This window comes from Lynx rufus, unplaced genomic scaffold (assembly GCF_022079265.1).
Source record: "Lynx rufus isolate CCGP_SWC_20201006 ecotype Redwood Valley unplaced genomic scaffold, mLynRuf1.p SCAF_11, whole genome shotgun sequence".
NCBI classification, from domain to species: Eukaryota; Metazoa; Chordata; class Mammalia; order Carnivora; family Felidae; genus Lynx; species Lynx rufus.
The window spans coordinates 57,007,900-57,030,480 of record NW_025814825.1 but is presented as its reverse complement, the minus strand read 5'-3'; the positions used below and the strand labels follow the sequence as shown (position 1 = coordinate 57,030,480).

The window sequence follows — 22,581 nt, the reverse complement described above, 5'->3', positions numbered from 1 at the left end:
CCACAGAGGAAGGTGGGTCACCCATGGTCACCCAGCAGGTGCAGACTTGCAGACAAGTCGGTACTCTCAAAGTCTGCGCTGGACATCTCTTGAGCAACAATTTCATTCTCACCCTTATAAACGATGTGGCCTATCTTCTCCTTTGGGCAAACACAATCACTGGTCACAGAGGACCACAGGGCCTCCCCGGGAGCAGGGACTTACCACTGAGTCCAGGAACTGAATGTAACACTCCAGCCCGGGCCTGGTTTCGCAGAACTGCCGGAAAAGCAGCCTCCCAATTGGCTGCTTGTCACATAAACTGCAGTAATCTCTGTCTGGAAACAGAGGGGAAAAAAAAAAAAGAATGTGGTGAGATGCAGGAGAGAGCCAGGCTGGGCCGTCCAATCAACCCACACCTGGATGCGGAGCCCCAGACGGATGGAGCAAGATGACTGGCAAATTCTCAGGACCCCTTATTTATCTCCAGGCTGTGCAGACTCAGAGGGGACAAGGGCGGTGTAGAGGAAGGTACCGGTTATGACCCAAACTCTAGTTCCTAGCTCACTCCTCCTTCCTGATGCCAGATGCCAGCAGTTCTGGGGATGATGCCTCCACGCCCTGGGGGGCCGATCACCCTGTCACACTCCCCAGTTAGTGACTGGATAAGGGTGGCAGGCATGTAACCCAAGCCAGTTCCGATCAGAGTGGACCACAGACTGTGCCTGGGCACACCGAGCAGAAGTGCTCTCTCTCCCTCTGGGTGTTGGGGTGCATGGGGGTGAGGCCAGGGTCTACTTGCCGTGTTATTGACCCTGCAAGGAAAGTTGTTGTGATAATGAGGCTCACGCACAGAAGAGGTCAGAGCTGGGAAAATAACACCCACCACTGTGTCCTCACGGTGTCATGAATCTCTGGATCAAACCATGCCTGCAGCTCAAACCACATCCGAAAAGTTGATTTATGAGCTGATTTCAAAATTACTTCTAATCCAAAGCATTTCAAATTATGAAAACCCTGCATCTTCCAGCTGAGGAGCTAGAGGCATGGAAACGAGAAGTGACCAGCCCTCAGCCACTCAGCAGCCAAGAGAGTTCTAAAGAGGAAATGCAGTGTAACACTCCAAGCCTGGACGCCTGGAGACCGGGTGTGAGCCAATGACCTGCTATGTGACTTTAAGCAACTCACTTGCTCTCTAGGCCTCAGTCTTCCTCTGAAAAATAAAGGCACACGTTGGAAGTAAGATGGGGGAGAGGGGATCTTCTGGTTCTTCCTTAATGATGCCAAAGCCTCCACAGGTGATTTCTTTGACCAGAAAGATGCTCAAAGGACCGACTGAGACCCGGTGCCTCCTGCCCTCTCAAGCACTGAACACCGGATCTTTGATTGTGCAGCTGCACTAGAAACAGTCAGGTGACCTCAGGAGCAAACCAGAAGGAACGACTGTATCCTCCTCAAATGCAGAGGAGCAAGGGTGGGGTGGGGGGGGGGGGAGTTCCTCTGGACATCAGGAACACAATAAGGATATGCATGCAACCATCACATCAACTCACTTTCACACCCAAAGAGCTTTACAGAAAGGAAAGCTCTGACTTGAAAGGAGAGTGGTGGCTGTGAGCACCGGCTTGGGAGCTAAACTGCCTGCGTTCAAACCCCAGCCTCACCAGTCACTGCCTGTGCCCTGAGGCAACTGACCTAACACTTTTATACCCCAGTTTCTCCATCTGTAAACTGGGGACAGTAGTCATACCTATCTTCTAGGACTGTCATGAGGACTAAGACAATGCATAGGAAAGACTCAGAACAGAGCATAACACATAGAAAGTGTTTACTAAACACCATGTCATCATTGTGTTTGTCGGGTTTTTGGTCTGTTCCATCTGCATTCCTTCAAGGAATCTCCGCTGAGTCTGCAAAAATCCAGCCCTGGGTTCCAAGGGAGCCCCACGACGGGCACATGACCCCGTGCTAACCAATCAGAGCCCTCATCTCCCAGCCACAAGACCGGATGAAAGACGGGCACCTGACTCAGCCCTAAACAATAAGAGGTCCCTGTTTCTGCCACAGTGATAGGTTCAGAAACAGACATGTGACTCAGTGCTAGCCAATCAGAGCCCTCTATCTCCAGGCTGCAATGGTGGCTCAAGGCATACGAGTTGAGTTGGTGAGAGTCCTGTAGAAGTTACAGGAAGGGCACTTGCTTCTCCTTTGGATGCCGAGGTCTCAGGACCAGTCCACCAAGAGCTGCCACAGTTGTCTCTCCCACTGGGCAGTGAGAACCCACAGAGGATGAAGCAGGGGAGAAAGCAGGACTGAGTGCGGAAGGAAGAAACCCCGTGGTGTGAACGTCTCAGGAGCCCGTGAAGCCAGCCTCACCGAGGCCAGCCTGGTGCCTGCACATTTATTTACCCGACAGAATGTTGAAGTAATTTGGTGTTGGGTTTGTGTCTCTGGCAACCAAAAGAGCAAGTGCCTAGGCATACAGGCTGGAGAGTTTTACAGCCCACTTCTCCTCTCATGGGTAAACTGGCTGAAGGCAGGAACTGTTTTTGTGGGCAGTCACCAGTTCTAAGTACACTGTGTAAGGCACTCAAAAAGTTCTCATTCTCTCCTGAGTGGATGCTTTGATCAACACAGATAGCCACCTTCCAAGTTCCCCCTCTTGATCCCTCGTCAAGTGGTTTCGGGGATGAAACTCGCCTTGGACTGCTGCCTTAACTCCCTTACCTTTCCATGCACAGATGGTTCACAAATGGCCACTCCAACAAACATTTAACCCACCTCGATGTGTGCCAGAATTGGGGGGGGGGGGAGGGAACGGGATGCAATCCCAGCCCTCAGGGGGCTTGGATTCTGTTGAACAGGGTGGAATGTGTGCGTGAGCAGACAAGATCCCAAGTGACAGTAATAAAATGTCAAGTTAGATGAGTGTTATCATCAGCCACAGCAGGGAATCTGGGAGGGAGGGAGCTAAGAGGGTGACAGGTCTGTGGCCTGCACCTGTTAGCATGATGCCCTGTAGATACAGCCTGTGTTCTCACTGCCTCCCACTGAACCTGATCCCCCCACCGAGGTGAGGAAAGCAAGCTACCTCATCCTTTCCCAATCAGCCGAACCTCCCCAGCACAGACAGAATGGAAGTAAAGTACCTTGTGTCAAACTCCAGTTTTATTCAGTTATGGCAGAGAGAACCGCATGGCTGATGTGATTTGAACGATGGGCCCCTCCCCATTTCCAAAAGCAATTAAGAGATTTCATGTACCATATTGTGATTCCTTAAGGGTTCATCTGACAGGATTTTTTCTCTCCATATGGCGTTTGCTGTCAGTATGGAAACAAGACTGTTATAAACTCGCAGCACAGTAAACACCATGTGATTCCAACACAAGCTGTCAGCACCTCAGTTCCATGCCTCTCCCAGCTGTACAGAGGATCCCAGGCAAGAAAGCCACTCACTGGAAGCCCGGAAAGAAAGAAAAGAATCGGTAATCATCTATTTGGATTCTTCTCTCAGGCTTCTATAAAGATAAATGGGCTTATCTTCTGAGGAAGCATCGCCACCACCACCACCAAAATCAAAATGCAACATTTGTGGTTCCTTTAGAAATAGAAACGGAGGCCATAGAAGGGAGGCTATGAATTTGGAAACTGATCAGAATGACAGGAGGAGATGCAAATTGGCAAGTGCAAACCCAAGGTGCTGGTCGCTTCTGCAAAGTCAGACCATACAAGTTGGAAGCACAGGGAGGTCTGTAATACGTCTGCAGAGGGGACCTTTCTTCTCGGTTTCCACAGAAGCCTCCCTGTCATTGAAACCCAGCTTGCAAGGGCCCTGCCCACACCTCTCCTCCGAAGTGTGATCTGTTGGGCTTGGTGGGGAGGATCTTCCAGGAAAGAAGGGCAGAGCTTTTTCTGTCTCTGAATCTCTCTATCTCTCAGGCTGAGAGAACCCTGGGATGTTATGCACATAGGCATGCACGTGCTGCACACACACACACATACACACACACACTCTTCTAGAAAGTGAAAATCCTGCTTTGGGCTATGTGTCTCATTGGCCCTTCCCTCCAAGCCAGAAAGAAGCTATCGTTATTCAAGTTATGAGGGAGCATCGGGCTCCTCTATCCCAAAGTACCCACCGATCATCTAATTATTCTAGCTTTACTCTTGTGGGTCCTTCATTTAACAAACTGTCATCCAAGCTCTCCTGATTTTTGATACAAGAAGGTTCCTTCAACTTTAAGCCTCTCTTCTTGAATTCAACAACTGGGGGGGGGGGTGTGGAAGAGTGGGAGGAAACATATCTTAAACTTACTGGCCGGTTAATGATCCAGTAATGGGCTTAGCGTTAACAGCTGGTGGTCAGTTGAGACCAAGAATGGGGGTGTGGCCTGTGTGACATGACATCTGACCTTCGCTGCGGTTAACAGAGGTCTAGTGGATATGGCAGGCTGGAGCATATCTAGAGGAAGGTGACTGGAAATGGGGAAGGCTCTAGGCCCCTTATAAGCTCTAGGACAGCGAGCTGTGTCCTTGATCAAAGGGCTGAGTGCCCCAGGGAGAGGCTGGGTTCGCCAGCCCCTAGGTGCACACAGGAGTGTGGCGGGAGATAATATGTTGCAAAGGCAGGCTGGGCCCAGGAAAGGGCTGGGCTCCAAGGCCAAGGAGACTGGAATGGATTCAGTGTCCCACCACGGATCATATTAGAGCACATATTATTCAAGTACAGTACACAGGATGCTGGGCAATGGGGTGGCGAGCAGGGAGCCCGCTCAAGAGCGGTGTTAGTGCCCTTACAAAAGAGACTCCTGAGAGCTCCCTCACCCCTTCTGCCATGTGAGGACAGCAAGCAGATGTGCGTTTGTGAACCAGAAAGCAAGCTCTCAGCAGACACCGAACCTGCCGGCACCTTGATTTTGGACTCTCAGCCTCCAGAGGTGTGAGAAAGAAATGTCTGTTGTTTCAAATACCCAGTCTGTGGTGTTCTGTTCCAGCAGCCGGCATGGACTTATTCGCTCTATCGTCTCGGGCAAGTCTCTTAACAGGGGCCCAGCCGCCTCACGTCTCACCCGGACACGCTGGGTTAGGCCGAGGCCGCCCGGGGGGATTAGCAAGACGGGAGAGCCCCTGCCCGGTGTCAGCACCTAGCAGGTCCCACATGAAAAGTCGCCCCTCAGACAGATCGCAGCTCTTCTAGAAGACTCAAGAAATGGTGGCTTTTACTTCTCGGAAGGTTCAGAAAGAAAATGGGAGGTAGCCAGTGAAAGGGGACTGGACTCCACATCACACCAAAGAAGGCAAAGGCCGCCCCTCCTGTCGCTGAGCAGTGGACTCCCAGCTGGGAGAGGGCAGGGGCCAGGGCGCTGCCGGCCCTCCTCTGCCTCACTTGGAGCCTCCCTCTCAGAGAGAAGCCACACGTCCCCACAGCACATGGCCGAGGTTAGGCTCTCACAACCCAGTCAATTCCTTCAAGACTCATAACCCCCGGTGGACTCAGAACCAGGAATGATATTGATAGTGCAGATAAATAAATGCTGTCACTGTTTTCATTCTTTTCGAGTGACATGAAATGGGAACATACTTTCTTAATTAAGAGCTGTGGTATGCGGATGCTTGGAGGGCAACCAGATTTTCCCAACTGAAGGCCAGAACACAGGCAGCGAGGACAGCGTGGCTCCCCTCAGAAGGCCACAGACCCAAGTGAGCGAGGCCGCCACCCTCTGCCCCCGGCTGGGAGAGTTGGCCTCTGTCCCTCACGGATGGGGAGCAAGGAGAAGTCACAGCTTGGGGGGGGGGGGGTGTCGCTGACTGAAACCTGCTTGAGACTGTTTTCATTGTTGCCCCAGGCGCTCCTTGAACTTGGGCCAATGAAAATGCACGTTCCATTTCAGAAGTAAGAGCAAGAAAGGCGGCTTCCTGAGGAAATGGAAACGCTAACACCGGAGCCCTTGGAAATGAAACCACATGTTTATTGTACATGAGGGGTTGGAGGGTGGGGGGAGCCCCAAAGGCGATTTCTGGAGCCATTTTTCTACCAACTGGAGGTTTATATTCATTTTGTTTCATTTTGTTTTATTTAACATTGTTTTTTCCAAAATACCAGGTTTTGGGGGTTGGTTTTGTTTTTAGGTTTTTGGTTTTTTTCGGGGGGTGGGGAGGCGCTGATGTGTCCTAAGGTAATTTAGGAAAACAGATGTGAGGAGAGTGGATTAGGCAGGGGCCACGAGCCCTTCACTTTGCCATACCCCAGGTCTACAACAATAAACAGAAAAGTGATTTGAAGAGAGCTTTCTCTTAAAAATTCCTGCCAAAGCTGGAAAAAACAATCAAGTGCTTGCTCTAAGGAAAAAGCTCTCTGACGTTTGAAAGGCAAGATAGCATCACGGATAACGGCAATTCCTCACAGCCCACCTCTTGGAAGGAGCAAGAGAGGAGAAGGGAAACATTTGGTATTTGGTCAGCTGAGCGGGTTCCTATTGCTTCAACAGAGATGTTTTTATGTGAAAAGAAAATGACATATGGCACATTACACAAACACACCCAAGCCAAGCCCCATCTTCCTGGGCCTCTCGTCCCCCTCATTCTGGTCTCGAGTTTTACTGCGAGTCTGGGAAAGAGCCGGGGCTGAGCTGGACAGGACACAGAGCATATGCCGTCGCCGCAGGGCCCTCTGGGCAATAATGGGGCCCCAGAGTCAGGCAATGACCTTTCCCTTATCCTCAAGGCCAAGAAAAGCAAACAATTTAGATATTCCCTTGCAGTGGTGATGAAACTAAGAATTGGGTGGGGGAGCGGAGGAGTGGGTGGTGCAGGTGGACCCAGGGAGCGGCCAGGTGGACAGAGACACTGTGCAGGCAGTGGCTGGGATGAGCGTGGCACGTTGGAAAGAGTCGGGGGCCGAGCTGGGACCCGGGTTCTGGGCCCAGCTCCTCTACCTGCCACCACCAGATGAGAGTCCCGAACCACTGTGCTCCGAGCCCTCTTCTATGCTGTGAGCCCACTGCTCTGTGACTGGAAGCCTTCCTTCCACGCTAGCACTAGCTGAGCGTGGCAAACCAAGGGCATTAGCAGGAAGGCCCCCGGTATATCAGCCGTGGTAGCTCCTGAAAAGCTCCCGGCAGAACGGGAGACACGCCGGTGTGTGGCCTCTGCTTCTTTCTATGTGTCTAGATTTTCAGTATTTTTGCAAACGAGGGGAAAGCACCTATTCTAAAAACACAGCTACAAAATCACTGAGACCAAGAAGGCCCTTGGAAGCAAAGGAGCTGTAACCACCAGACATGTCCCCCTTTTAGTTGCAGGACCCGGGTCACATGCAGGTGCTTCTGGGCACTCCGTGTTCACCCCGAGTGGCCTGCGATGCAACCTTCTGGAGACTGGTGCCAGGCCTGCTGTGGTGCTGGCCACCGGGACAGCAACACCAATGGTGGATGCTGTCCCTCCCTTGTGACCCAAGGCCCTCCCTTGCCCCACTCTGCCCACAACCAGCCTGAGGATGCTATTCTCTACAGTCACATTCTTTCTACCAGCTCTTTTCTCCTTGAAAAAAAAATTTCCATGCAGATACAGGCAGTTTTAGGAACTGAAATACCCAGGCCACGCCCAGGCCAACTGCATCAAATCTCTGGAGATGCGTCAGGGGTTTTTAAAGCTCCCGGGGTGATTCCAGCTCTGTGTTAACTGTAAGGTCTGAGCTCACATTTCAGCCCCAGCCCCTGGAGCAGTGCCTGGCTGGAGCAGAAATGCAGGTGTATGTGTCAACAGACAAAAGATGGAACCAGGGAATGAACAAATCAATGTGACGTGGAGGCCACTGGCTGCCAAACAGGGAAGTAGACGTCTCGGGCCCACACCCCGCCCCCGACACACCCCCCAGTGGTTGATCTGCCAGAAATGAAGGTCCCCCTGTAGAACTAGAGGACAGAATCGTTCCTAGCAGGGCTTCAGTCCAAGAGAAACAAAAGGGCTCAGGGTGCCCGAGCTGAGGCAAGGCTGCATGCTATGCTCGGAGGGGACACCGGGGTGGGTCCAGAGCCCCCAGAAGTGAGGTGGGCCTGAACGTGGGGTCCTGCTCGATCCTGCTTTCCGGAAAGCTCAGCCAGAGCCATAGGAATGGGGCCAGGGGACTGGACTTTGCCTCCAGCACCTTCTCTGACCCCTCTATGACCTCAGACCCATTATTATTGTCCCTGGACCTTGGTTTCCCCTTCTACAAAGTGAGCCTGATGAATGAGCGGAGCTTAAATCAACTCCCAATTTGGCAGTTCCTGTGAGGAGCCTCGTGGGGATGGAGACACCACGGGGCATGGGGCCTTTCTCCAACATCGGAACTCCAAGTAGAGCACACAACCTTCGGGGGCCTGCAGCCCACAAAGCTGCCTTCCCGCCCACATCTGCACTGTGACCAGCGCAGGAACAGAGCAAGCACACGCTTAGAGGCAAAATGTCCAGAAGGCCCAGGAAGGGTGCTGTCTGGGGGCCGGGAGCCCTGGTTTCTATCAAAGCCCACTACACTTTGCCATGAGGCCCGGGGGTTGTTACTCCCCGCTCTCTGTGCCTCAGTCTCTCTCGAGGGCTTTTCTGGTTTACTCTTGGATGGCGATGCCTGGCCCACCCTTACTGTGAGCTGCGCCGGCCTGGGAGGTGTGGGGGCCCTGAAGCCTCCAGGGCTGCGCCATCCAGGGCCCCAGGGACTGGCTTCACCTGGAGCTATGAGCTCATGAAGCAAAAGCCACGGCAGGGCGGGGCCAGGAAATGGCTGGGCAAGCAGGGGCCAAGGCAAATAGCAGCCTCTATACAGAGAGGCAGCTGCTTCTTCCTGGGCCAGGGGCCAGGGCCCAGTGAGGCTCACAGCTGTGCTGGCCAAGGTCACTTGAGAAATGAATGCCCGGGAAGGTGGAAGCAACTGATGACCTCCTGAAAGTCGTGACGTCTCAGGGTCTGAAGACCCCCAGCTACAATAATCCTCTTGCCATGAGCCCCATCAGAGACTCAGCTGACCTGAGTTTGTACACTTCCAGGAACTGGAAGCGCTTTACCTGCGGAGTGTCCAGTGCCCTTTGTCAACATCATGTTAAGAGTCCATTCTTATTGTGAGGTCAAACCTGCCTTTCTGTAATACCTGCTCCTAGGTCCTCATTCTTGGGATGCAGAAAATGAATGTCAGGTGACAGTTATTCTCTGGTCCCAGGGCCCTCTTGCAGGTAAACTGGTTTCCTCTAGCTGCTACCTTATGACTTCCCAGAATACCAGCCACATGACGCACCTAAACTGTTTCCCCGGAGGGCTTGGCCCGCTGGAACCCGATCCAGGTTTTTGGCAATTAAACGTGAAACCACGTCAACAGCTCCCATCAAGCCGTCCTTGCCTAAGTCAGCCCCAGACGCACGAGGGGCTAGAGCAGGGAAGATGTTCACGGCACAGAGTTCACCCGATGTCCATGTTCCAGACAAGAAACGGGACAGGCATGCTGTTTCCGCAGAAACTAACACAGAGAAAGCTGCAGTCTCGATTCAGAATGCTTGGCTGAGCGATAGCTCAAGGGGGTGAGGATTCTAGACATGGACTTTTAGAGTGTTTGGCAGAGCGAGTTTCCAGAAAGAGATGACCTCCGGGCCAGGCAGCGGCTTTCCCACTTTGCCACCCGATGTATAACGACGATAGTAGGAACAATAATAGCTGACATGAATGGGCTGCTTGCTGTATCCCAGGCACCTTGCTAGGCATGTTACATGCTTGTTTCCTGCAGTCCTCCTAATAGGCCTATGAAAAGGATGCTATGATCAACCTATTTTTAGATGCCAACAGAGGCACAGAGAAGGATTAGTACAAGGCCACAGAGCAGCAAATGACAGAGGCAGGATTTGAACTCAGCTCTTCCTGGTAGTGGGACAACTGTTCTGGAACTTTTAGCTTCTAGGGATCCACAGCAGCAGCAGGCAAGGACCCGAGACCCCGAGAAGTGGGGCGAGATCTCACCGGTGGCACCATCTGGCAACTTCTGGGGGGTCCATGGGGAATGGGGCACCCCTGTAACCCGGACCTCCCTATGGCCAGGGGTCGTCCCACGATCACGGGCCCAGGGCTGCTCTGCACGCTGAGCCTGGGAGCTCCAGCCTCCACACACGAAGTACTGGAAAAGCCATGACAGCTCAGTGGCCGGCTATCAGCTGGACAGTTACATGCCGCGGGCTGGGCCAGCACAGGAGAATGATTTGGAATGCCTTCTCTCCTCTCCTCCTCCAGAACACCTGATCCAAGTATGCTGTCCCCTCCCTGGCTCTGAGCTCCTTCAGCTCCGAGGCCTGCAGCACACCTGTGATCACGTAACTTATGTGCTGTCTCATTCCTCGGGCTCTTATCCCCAGAGTTGGCCTTGCCTCTTCGGCTGAGCCGCAAACTGTAAATTCTCTCTCCGCTGCCACCCCCTTTGGATCCTCTGTAGAGTCTGGGACAGTCTGGACACTATGAGGTCACCAATAAATATAGGATTGATTGAAGCAGAAGCAGCCATGAGAAAAGTTATTCACTGGGATCCTGTTTATACTTCTTTTGTCAAAACAAATCCCTTGCTCCTTGAAGATAGAAGTCTTAAAGTCCTTGGTGTCTAGAAGTAAATGCTTGGCTTTTAATAGGGTGTTGGAACTGCATTTCATAGCACATTCCTGGGCTTGGACCTACACGGAGGCAAGTCCTTAAGCCAACAGGACAGAAGTCCAAGCAGGGCCAGACCCAACTTGGAGCAGGCAGGGCCAGGCTGCCTTGTTCCCTGCAAAGCCCAGCACCTGGCACCGAGCCTGGCTGGAGCCGTGGCGCAGGAACATTCGACGAGTGAATGAATAGAATACATTAACGACCTAACTCATCAATTTGCTAGCGATTGGCTATGTCCTAACATACCTGTTTCCAAATTCCTCCCTGTGCTGGGTCAAGTTAACGAATGGATCTGCCATACTGGAAATGGAGCCCCTTTCCAGCACTGACATGGCCCCCCTTCACAATGCAATAATGTCAGAGCTGGAGAAAGGGCATGTTGCAGAGCGTGGCCATCTGCTCTGCAGAAAACCTGGAGGAAAGCCAGTCTGACACCCTCACCTCCCAGGTGGGGAAACTGAGGCCCGGGTAGGGAAAGGGTCTCATCTTATCCATCACCTCAGGGCTCGCTCAGCCGCCTCGGACGTTCCAATAGTGATCAGGGAGTGGAAGTCGTCTAGTAAAACTCAAAGACCCTCACCCAAGGGTCCCACCCAGGCCTGGCACAGAGACGCCCAGTCGAGTCTTTTAAAAGTCCCTCTTGGGATCTGGCATTTTGTGCGTGGGCAAGTGTAGCTGCTTCTGGAAGCCTGAAGACCTGTAATCGATGCCACACAGGTGCCTCATATAAATCTTCAAGGGCCGTCTCTGCATGGAGCCAAGTAGAGGCTTTTAATCGTCAAGAAGAAAAAAAGCAAAATACCTCATGCATTTTCATTTTTATCTAAGTAGAAGAGCACAATCAATTTGCAAAGTGCAGCACTGCTTCTCGCCAAAAACCACTTATTTTCAACGGAAGCTTTCTTTTTCTGTACATCCAAGTACAGACTCAAAGCATGCAGGACCCAAAAGCACATGTTTTTCTTTCGTCCCTTCTCTCTTTCTTTTTCAGGGCCCCACGTATCTCTTAACTGTCTAGACCACGTAAGCACCGGCTCAGCCTGGAGCTCGGCTCTCCATTAATGCTTTTTCCCTTCCCTCTGGCTGCCAGGCTCGTGACAGACAGTTTGACAAATATTTAACTGCTGTTAAGCCTAATAGGGATCCTCCTCAGCGACTCGGCACAAGACAGATAACTGGGAACAGAAAAAAAGAAGTGACTGGGATGATCAGAGAATATTCCTATTTCTAACTGGTCTGAAAACGTAACCCGTAACGGCTGTTTGTTTTAAATTATTCCTTGCCAAGAACAATGTTCAGATGATTGAAAAATTCCACTCTGGAACCTCCGATGCTTACTTATTTTTCCTTCTGAGCACCTGCACGGAAAGAAGCTTTGCTCAGAAAATGTAAGTGGTAAAAGGGATAGGGGAACTCTCAGCCGCTCTTAGCATGCTGTACCAGAAAGCCTCCGAGGACTTCGTAGTGGGGACCTGGGTTCTGACAGGCGAGCCTGTAACTGCATTTTGCTCTAGCTGAGTCAGGGCCAGCTAAAGTAGGCGACCAGAGGCCCGCAGGAGGGAGGCTGAGACCCTTCCTTACAGACAGGGTCCGCCTGGGGGCCAGCAGCTGACAAACCGGACCTATGCACACTTGGCACCGAATCAGGAATGTACGTGGCACAGCCCAAGTGTCCACCACTACGAAGGAATCCAGTTCCTCCCAAAGGGGGCTCGGAATCAAATTTCCAACTTGAAGCACAGCTCACAGATGTTGTTCACGGTTGGGGTAAAGCCAGGGAGCCAACAGGATACCCTGAACCTCTGATCCAGACCAAAACAGCTCCAGAGCTCCACTGTGGAAGGGAATCCCCCCGGACCTGGCTGCCTTCTGGTAGTTTGTCCCCAAAGTTTCCAGCTCCCTCATATTTGCATCCAGCTTTGTTCAACTCATTAGCTGGGATTGGATTTGACAGGCCAGGACGCCCTTCCCCACTCTTCTTTTAAGATTAATTTACTGAGCACCTACTTGGTGCCCTGAGCTGTGCTAGGCCAGAGGATCAAGTGATCACCAGAAACACCTACTACCCCAAGCATCCAAGAAGCCGGTCCAGCTCTGGGCTCTTTTCCTTGGAGCTAACCTAGAACTCCTCCAGGATGAGAAGCAGTGGAGAGGTGAGAGGCAAGAGCAGGAACACACTTCCCAGCCACCTTTGCAGCTAGGTGTGGCCATATGACCAAGTTGTCAAAGGAATGTGTGCAGAAGCAAAGGCTCCAAGTTAGTTCCGGGTTATGCCCTTCAAGGGAAAGGGCGTGTGCCTTTTCCTTCACTGTCCCCCTTCCCATAGACACACACGCCTACAAGGCAGATGCTGTGGGGTCCCACCTGGGACCATGAAGAAGAAAGAAACACCTTACAGTCAGAAGAGACTGGAACTGAATAGCCATACAGAACTTCCATAGCAGCCCTAGGCTCCTACCCAAGCACTGTTCCAGGAGACAGAAATAAGCTTCCACCTTGTTTAAACCAGTGTTAGCCTTGGTCTTGGCTATAGCAGCCGAACCTATATCAAGGCTGCTTGATCCAGCCACCTATTAGCTGTATGACCTTTCCTGAGACTCATTTTCTTGGTCCTAAAACGGAGATAATGAGACGATGACCTACCTCGTAGGTACGGCTCAATCAAGGCGCTTAGCACAGTGCCTGGCACACGCTAGACCCTCAGTAAATACGATCTATCCACCATTGTCATAAGCAGCCGCCGCCGGTACTCCTGTCCAAATCCGCTGCACCCACCCCCTTCACTGCTCAGCCAGGGGAGAGTGTGAACACGCACGGCCACAGAGGGCTTAACTAGAACCAATATTCGCCCACTTCAGCCTCATCTAAATCAAGCATTGTTTCAGATGCTCCTTTGCCGCAGAGTGGGAGACCATGGCATTGCTTCCCACACAACATACCCACCCGACCTCCCTCGGCATGACCCAGGTTGCCGTTATAAGGCTCCAGGGGCCCTCTGCTCCTCCGGCAGGCCCTCCACGTGAGCACATGCAGGACGGTTTCCCTGATGGATTTAAGGCACCCGAGTCTCAAAAAGCTTGTGTTCATTTCGAAAGAGGGTAGCCTGAGATGCAGAACATTTTTCCTCCCCAGTGAACCCAATTCGGTCTTCCTTCCCTACGATATTCTGAGTAATCCGCACTGAAAGAGTATTTGAGGAAAAATTATCGTTCGGATGCTGGAAGGTTCTGAAGTCAACAGAACTGGTTTTGCTGTATATTACATAAAATAAACACTCTGGTTCCAGGAACTCCAGGGAGCACATGGAGAACCACATTTGTTTTCCCAAGATGCATGTGTTGTGCAAACTGCCCCTGTTCCCGGCCACATCAGACTCATGTGTCTCTAGGGTTTCCGAAGGACACAGGCAAGGGGCAATCCCAAGCTGGCCACACCAGCACCTGGGCCGATATTGCCTGGGAAGGTGGGTGAGGTGTGTGTACTCAAGGGGAAGACATCCAGGCAGTCTCTGACCCCAGGCTTTATGTAAGTGGCTAAATGCAAGATTGTATACAGGGCAACTAAGGGCTTCCTAAGAACTGACATTCCTTTTTTTAAATATTGACTTCCTTCTTGCAGGATCACTGCCTCTGATGGTCACAGAGCACGGAGTGGGGGCAGCCTGCAGCTGGAGCCCATGCTTCCAAGAGCTAAGCTGCCTTTCAACTCTGAATCCCCTCTGAGCCTCACCCGGTGCTGGGCACCAGCATGGGCCCCTAGTCCGGGCTCCTGGCACTCAACACCCGGGCTCCTGGTGATCTTTGAAATCGGCCTGGGTAAGATTGCTTGATTTACTTCCCTCCCCGCCTGCTGCCTGGAAATGGAGCATAAGCCCCACTCGGTCGGATTCCTAACTGTGCTTCCCAGAGCACAGCAAGGCTGGCTCGCAGAAATGGGAGCACGGATGAATGGACGGTGGCTGGCGCTTACTGAAGAAGGGAATGATTTCGAGCATGATGAACATGAGGCCTCTCCACCTAGACAGTCAGACAGCAGCAGAGGCCATACAATGACACGTGTGTGTGGCCATCTGGTCACGGTCACCAGCCGGACACCGGAACACTCAAACCGTAGTGGGCGCACGGGTACTTGGCACCTACTAGGAGCCCAATGCTTTAAGACTCTACTCTCTCACTTACTGCTACCCTGTGGGTGGAGAGTACTGCCCCCTGGCACAGCCAGCCTCAGGGACTTGCCCAAGGTCATGAAGTGGCAGTGGAGAGGCTCACCCTTGGGAAACAGAGGGAAGCCAGCAACTTGCTCTTCCCTTAAGAGGAAGCGACCACTTCCCACCAGAGAAGCAAGGACACACAGGCTCAGAAACACTCGGGGCCTCCATCAGGGAGGAAGAGAGACCCAGGGAGACACACAGGGCCTGGGAACAGAGCATGACCCCGAGCAAAGGGCCCTGGGCCAGGTGCAGAGGAGGAATATAAGGGATGGGAGATGCAGGGAGAGTAAATATTCTCATGACGAGGGGGATGCAACCACGTCCGGTACTTCAGGATGGAGTTTTCCCTCATAGACAGGCTCGGGTCGAAACTCTGAAAAAAAGCAACTTACTGAACACCTTTGGAGCCCACCAGGGGCCCAGGTGAGCTAAGCTGAGGGACAGATACAAGAGAGGCCAAAACCAGGCTCTGCACCCCCAGTATGGATGGGCTCACAGACTCTACTTTGGGGGAGGGCTGGGTCCTGTGGCCTTCATGGAGGAAATGTGAGAAATAGGAAGTTCCACCAAAAGAGCAGCCTCCCCAGCCTCCCAGCCCAGCCTGCCTAGCCTCCCAGCCTCCTCAGCTTCCCCAGCCTCCTTGCTAATACCTTCTGCAACCCTGCCTGGGACCTGGATCTTCTCTGGACCCCACATAGGACTCGGTGCATGAACCCACACTCCTGCCCCAAGAACACTGTCCTCACTCCAGAAACAAAGACACTGCAGACATTTCAATTTTCTAAACCTGGCAGTGAGGACTCCCTTTACCACCTGAATCTGGCGTGTGAGTCTCAGGGCAGAGGACAGACACGAGGTGAAGAAGAGAGAGTATGGCGAGGGCCTGTGCACACAATGCTGTCCTAACACAGTCCATCTTGACGGAAGGATCGGCCTTCCCAGCAGCCAGACCACAGTGGCAGGGGCCTGGCCACCACATGCTGCCACCCTGCCCTGCAGATGTCTCTCTCTGCTGGAGGGGGTTCCACGGGTTCTTGGCTCTACTTCTGCCTGCCTTTGCCCCTCCCCGCCCACCTGGAATCCCACTCCCTTCCACATTGAAGACCTGAAACGCCACCTGATTGGCTGAATGGAGCTACAGCTCCCTTGCTGGGCCAAGCAGGAACCAGACGGTCCCCTCTTACCATGGCCACAGAGAGAAAATGGCTCCACAGCTCATCTGAGTTACTGGGGTGGACTGTATATGGGGTTCCCTGAAGTGGGCTAGACTCCCCCTAAGTACACATGCTACCCAAGTCTAGCATATGTGCACACACACACACACACACACACACACACACACACCCTTCCTCCTCCAGGAAGCCTTCTCAGATTGGCCCAAACCCATTTCTAGGCTCCAGCACAACCAGTCCAAAACGAGTACCTTGATATGTAGTAGCACCTATTTCCTGCTGTGATATGGGGGCTCAAAGCCGTGAAAGGGGCTCAGGGTGTATTATGGGCTGAATTGTGCCCCTTCCACAATTACCATGTTGAAGCCCTAACCCTCAAAGCAACTGTATTTGGAGATATGGCCTTTATGGAAATGATAAAGGTTAAACTTGGTCCTAAGGATGAAGCCCTAGTTGGAGGGCTGGTGTCCTCATAAGAAGGGAAAGAGACACCAGAGATTGCTGTCTCTCTCTCTATGAGCACAGAGGAAAGGCCCTGTGAGGACACAGCAGGAAGGCAGCCATCTACAAGCCAGGAAAAGAGGTCTCACCAGAAACCCATCCTGAGACTTCCAGCCTCCAGAACTGTGAGAAAATAAATTCTGTGGTTAAAGCCCCTGAGCCCGTGTCATTTTCTCATGGCAACCTGAGTCGTGGCTAATACCGGGCGGGTGATCAAAAGAGCAAAGTTTGAGGCTTAGTTCTGTCATTTATAAGCTCAGTGATCTGTGACAAATCTCTTGGCCTCAGTTTCCTGGTCTGTGAAATGGAGCTACTGACCCTCTACCCTGCCTCCCTGAGACGCCTATGGAGGTCCAGGGAGAAGGTGGCCCCACTGTAGGGTAGGCGGGCCTGGGCCGGGGCGTGAGATGGACATGAGGCCAATCCTGGCCCCACCACTCACCTTCTGGGTGACCCCAGACAGATCACATGATCAGGGAAGCTGGCATAAGCAGAGCATTTGCTACGTACCAGGCACAATCAGCTGAGCAATGGCAATGAGAACCCTGCTGTTCGTGGGAGTGACAGCCACCTGCTACGGTGGGCACAGCACCCAAGTCAGGACCAGCCATGCCCTCTGGGCAGCCACCCCGGAATGCTGCCTCCCAGCCCTCACCACTGTTGGCCCCAGAACACTGGCTGGTGCTCCAGGAACTGGGGAGAGCTGGCCCTTTGCTCCTTCCCACTGCACAATGGGGAAATCAGCCGGGGCCTTGGAAGAAGGGGGCAAAGCATTCCAGGCCATCTGCAGCAATGTCCAAAGCTCATATACTTTCCACGCTGAGGCCTCTCCCCTTGGGGTGTCATTGACGCAGCCACCCCAAGGGGATGGGAACTCCTCAGCAGACACTGCCCAGCCTGGCTCAGAAGGCTGCCTCAACACCCATCTAAAATCCAGTCCCCAAGGGGCCAGGGCATATGCGTGAAGAAGCATCCCCCCACCCACCCACCACCCACATGCGGATGTTGTGGCTGCTGAAGATGGGAAGCCCTGACTCACCGCATGGCCATGTCGGCAGGCAGGGAGGTGAGTGGCCGGCAGGGAACCAAGGGCCCCTTGCTCGCATGGAAAGAAACACCTGCAGAGCAGTAAATGGTGGGAGCCGGCACAGGGGTGCCGAGTTTGAGCTGCTATCGGTAACACTGAACGAATTTCAGGACACAGATCTCTGGAGAACAGCCAGGTGTGCACCAGAATGGAACATTCCCCACCAGGGCTGGAGGGACGCCCTCCCCGTTACGGGCCACAGCCCCTGCAACATCTCCCCGAGCGCAGGCACCTCAGTGGGCCACTCCCACATGTGCCTCAGCCACCATCTCCCGGGGGCAGATCTGCACACATGACACAGGTCCTTCCGAAGGCGCTTCCTCCTTGTGCTGGGATGGTCTCGGACTTCAGGGAATTTGCCCAGAGAAAGGGAACAGCTTCCAAACGCAGTGGAAGGCCACAGCCCACCCTGTCTCCCGTTCGCTGCTTTATCTTCACAGTACAAATAAGCTTTGCCTACATTTATGGTTACGCTGGTCAAACCCTATTCCCCAGCCAGCTCTGCTCTGTCATTTAAAAGGAAAAAAAAACCACCACTCAGATCACTTTCATTACCTTGGATAGGGCGAAGCATTTGGCATCAACTTCACTCCGCCTGGGCTCTGGGCTCTGGTTGGCCACCACCCCCTTTCACACCCCACTGGTTATTAAGAATTTTTCACTTCCCTAGCCAGGTTTCACCCACATGCTGTTCTTCTGTGGGCGTGGAAGCTCCTTGTCCTGGGGCTGGTTCTCTGCTGACAAAGCCGTGGAGGTATCATGAGACAGCCTGGAACTGGTAGGTTGCGAAAGGGAGGGCTGGCCGTGCAAGTTTCAGTAAAGCAAAGCCTTTTTCCTTTTGTCAGTTTTGAGAAAGGTTCTCATACGAGAAGACAAATCCCCCCATAGGCTGTGTTGAAAGCTTGTGACAAGAGGGGTCAGTGGTGGCTTAGGCTAGGCCTTGGCACACAGAGGGCTGGGGTTCAGTTTTGTTGTTTGTTTGTTTTTATAATTTTTGATAGTTCTCTCGATTCTAGACCCTTCCGTGTTGATGGTTCTGGGGCATAAATGGAAATAAGCCTAGGATCAAAGGAGAGAGAAGGAGCCGAAAGGGCCCAAAGTGTCTCAAAATTTGGATTTAGGCCATGCTGGGAGTAGACACCCAGGCATAGTAAAGGGGGTACTCTGATAGGGCATCGGGCAAACAGGACTTGAGCAAGATCAAACTTGGAAATCAGACAGGACCCCAGAAGTCAAGAGGCATGAACACGGTCTAAAGTCCAAGGACTTGGAGCTCCAAACCTGGGCATTGACAGCAGAAGGAATACGGCAGTGGGACCAGTGGAAGAGCTTGGGGTTGACACCAGAATAGCTCAGCCTGTCCAGCCCTGACACGGCTCCTATGGGACAGAAACCATCGTCAGCAGACCCATTCTGGGCCAGATATTCTAGCTAGGACTACATTCTCTGGCGAACTTTTTAAAATTATAAAATTCTGGGCCCAGAGACTCTTGATTCCATAAAGCCTTAGAACTATTTATTTCTTAAATGCTCCAAGGTGGCTCTGATATTAGGCTCTGCCCTGGGCTCCCAGTTGAAACCACTAATTTTCCATCTAACCGAGGAAGAGGGTGCATAGGCAATGCAAATTTCACTATGTCTTTATTGAGTTGCCCTCTGTTTTGTCTAAGAATGCCTGTCTATGCCTGTTATAATGTCATATTCTGCCTGACAGAATTTGCTCTTTTCTATGTCCTTTTTGGTATGAATACAGTATTTACTCTTGCCGGTCATTTGTTCCATACAGCTGGGTTGCAATATCCCCGGTGTTCAGTAGGTGTCGCTGTAACACAGGATGAACACGACCCAGTCCTGAAATTCTTCCAGGTCCCCGTTCTCCAGCCTGCACACAGGTTAGTACCGTTCTCCATCAGTCCTCTAGATTTAAAAGTTTCTATCTTGAATTATCTTAGAATGAAGAATAACTATGAATGAAGTTATAGAAGAATAACTTATAATGAACAATCACCACCATTTGTTTCTCAGAGCCCAGGAAATGATATTTCACAAGGATTGTCTATGTTTCTCTCCCACTTTTGTGCCCTCTCCTACAATGGAGGTTCTCAAACTTCATGGCCTCAGGAAATTGTCACACCTCTAGAAATTATCAACATCCCCCCCCCAACTGCTTTCATTTATGTGGGTTATATCTATTAATACTTTCCATATTAGAAAATAAAATTGAGAAAAAATGCAAACACAGGAATACACAAGCATATATATTCTGTTAACTGTTCAAGTGATGATATCATCTTGTGTCAAATGGGCTCTAGAAATTTCTGCACTTGTGAGAGAATAAGAGTGAAAAAAGAGAATAGTACCGTTATGGGTTATTATGTATCATTATGAACACAGTTTCCATCTTGCTTAAAGAGTCTCAGGGACCCCGGAGAGTCCCAATTCACATTTAGAAACTGCTACTCTATCAGTTTTGAAGTTTTGCTGTCTGTTCTTAACAAATCTGAGGTTAATCAATATTTGCTTCCGAAAGACAGAGTTTCAAATGCTTTAATTCTGATTATTCCACCTTTGTTTTTTAAAGTTTTCTTCCTCACCTTTTACATGCTTTGCCATTTTTATAGCCTCTTCTTCCTTGTTCATATTTCCAAGTCTCTCTTATACTTCTTAAAATATACCTATATCCCATATGCTCTTCATGCAATGTGACTGAGGCCCCGCCCCCTGCCAAGGGCTGGTGTCTCTGTTCCCTCTCTTTGAATCTGGGTAGGGGTTTGTCACTACTCCAATGAGTAGAATGTGGCGAAGGGGATGCTTTGTGATTTCTGAGGCTGGGTCACAAAAGGGATGTAGCTCCTGCTTCACTCTCCATTTCTGGGATGCTTACCCGTGGGATAAGCCACCATGCTGTGAGGAAGTCCAGGCCACATGGTAAAGCCACATGGGGAGGAGCTGGGGACCCATTAACAGCCAGCATCAACTGCCAGACGTATAAGTGGGTTAGTCTTCCAACCTTCAAGTCTTGCACTCAGGCCTTGAACAACATGAAGCAGAAATAAGCCATCCCTGCTTTGCTCTCTTTGAATTCTGGATCTACAGAATCCATGAGCATGATGTTTGTTTTATTTCACTACATCACTCATTGGTAGTAGGTGGAACATTCCTAAATTTCTAATTTAGGTCTGGCACATTTAGGTCTGGCACATTAGGTCTAAATATTTGTTAGATTTATAAAATACCATAGCTAATGTATTATTCTTCTGGCATCTACAGCCTACTCTTTAGAAAAGTCCCACAACCTTCATGGGATATCTTCAATCCATGAGTGGAACAAGAAGTCACTCTCTCGTTTGCCGGTGAATGAAAGCCCCCAGATCAGAGGGGGCTCCTGTCCCACACAGCTCCTTGGAAAGTCAAGAGCTATGGATTCCCTGGAATCTACCCTCAAAGCAAATAAGGCCCTCATCCCTCTGTTTCCGAAACAAGTAGCTGTATTGTCCCTGGCTGCGGGTGCCATTTTGTTTTCCTCATAAACTGGGTAGTTCCAGGACAAAAGTGATATGGGGAGAAACAGACATTTTCCAAACAGCACCTGCATCATCCGGTCTAAAAATAAATCCAGTAGGACTGGTTTTAGGAGAGAAGCCACTGCTAAAAATAATGCTTACACGTACGATGACATCAGCAGGTAACTGACCTGGGAACTGCAGGGCCCCAGCATCTCACCGACATCTTGAGCTCTGGTCTGCTTTGTGAGGTGATCAATCTGTCTTCACCCTCCGCCCACCTGGCCTTCATTTCAGGAGCCCAGGGCTGGGCCCACTAAATTCAAGGAAAGGGGCTGGCAGAACATAGGGAAGCTCTGGATTTAGAGCTTTCATTAAAAAATAATATGGACTTTCTATTTCAAGAACAGAATGTCTAATAATGCTTCTGAGGAGAAGCTCTCCAGGACCTGCTTTGATGGTAAATACAAATGGTTGTAATTAGCATATTAATAGCGGTTTGATTTCTAAGGCCGTAGGAAAGCATCTCTCCAGCCTCTACAATACTATCTGCTTGGAGGTAATTACAGAACAGAGACAGAGCCCCAGAGGGCGGAAGCCTGCTCTCCCAGTTCTGCCTCCAACCAGCCTGCAGCCAAGTTTCTGGTCAAGAACATGGAGGCGTGGAGGCTGATCCCCCCCACTCGCACCCATTTTAGCCCTAACCTTTCCATGGTCTGACGACCTGATTCCCCAAAAGTGAAAACAGAGCATTTCAGACCCCAAAGAACCCAAGTCCCAGCAGAGAGGGCCTCACACGAATAAGGATCGACGGTCTATGAACGAGTCCCAGGACAACTTTGGCAACTCACAAGAGCATCACTGATTTTTTTTTTTTCAACGTTTATTTATTTTTGCGACAGAGAGAGACAGAGCATGAACGGGGGAGGGGCAGAGAGAGAGGGAGACACAGAATCGGAAACAGGCTCCAGGCTCTGAGCCATCAGCCCAGAGCCCGACGCGGGGCTCGAACTCACGGACCGCGAGATCGTGACCTGGCTGAAGTCGGACGCTTAACCGACTGCGCCACCCAGGCGCCCCTGAGCATCACTGATTTTTAAAGAACGCTCCAAACCTGATATTCCCGGCAACCAGCCAGCACGCACTCCTGAGAGCTGAGAAGTGAAAAGCAAACTCATGCCCCCAGGGCCGGGGTAGGGTGGGGGTGTTGAGCCGGGAGGGTGGTACCAGGCAGGCTGCGGTTTCCAGGTCTCACACCTGCCCGCGAGCTGCACAGAACACCCCATGCCCACCTTGGGGCTTGTGAGCACCACGCTGGGCTCTAAATCACAGCCCAGGATTCAGTGAAAAGCGGGCTCTGTGGCTCCTGCTCTAATTGCTCTGGAGGGTGGAAGGTTGGGGAGCTGGATTTGTTTGTACTCAAGAGTGGTTCTTGTCTTTTCAAAGGCGCTGATGGGATGGCAGGCAGGGGCCGCC

General features: G+C 51.6%; 1 protein-coding gene across 1 annotated transcript in view; it reads right to left on the bottom strand.

Moving 5' to 3' along the window:
• GRK5 (G protein-coupled receptor kinase 5) overlaps window positions 1–22,581 on the bottom strand; it is a 212,580-nt gene that overhangs the window by 66,408 nt on the left and 123,591 nt on the right. Inside the window, exon 3 of the mRNA XM_047073520.1 lies at window positions 205–317. Within this exon, the coding sequence (XP_046929476.1) occupies window positions 205–317 (113 nt within the window). The remainder of the gene's footprint in view (window positions 1–204; window positions 318–22,581) is intronic.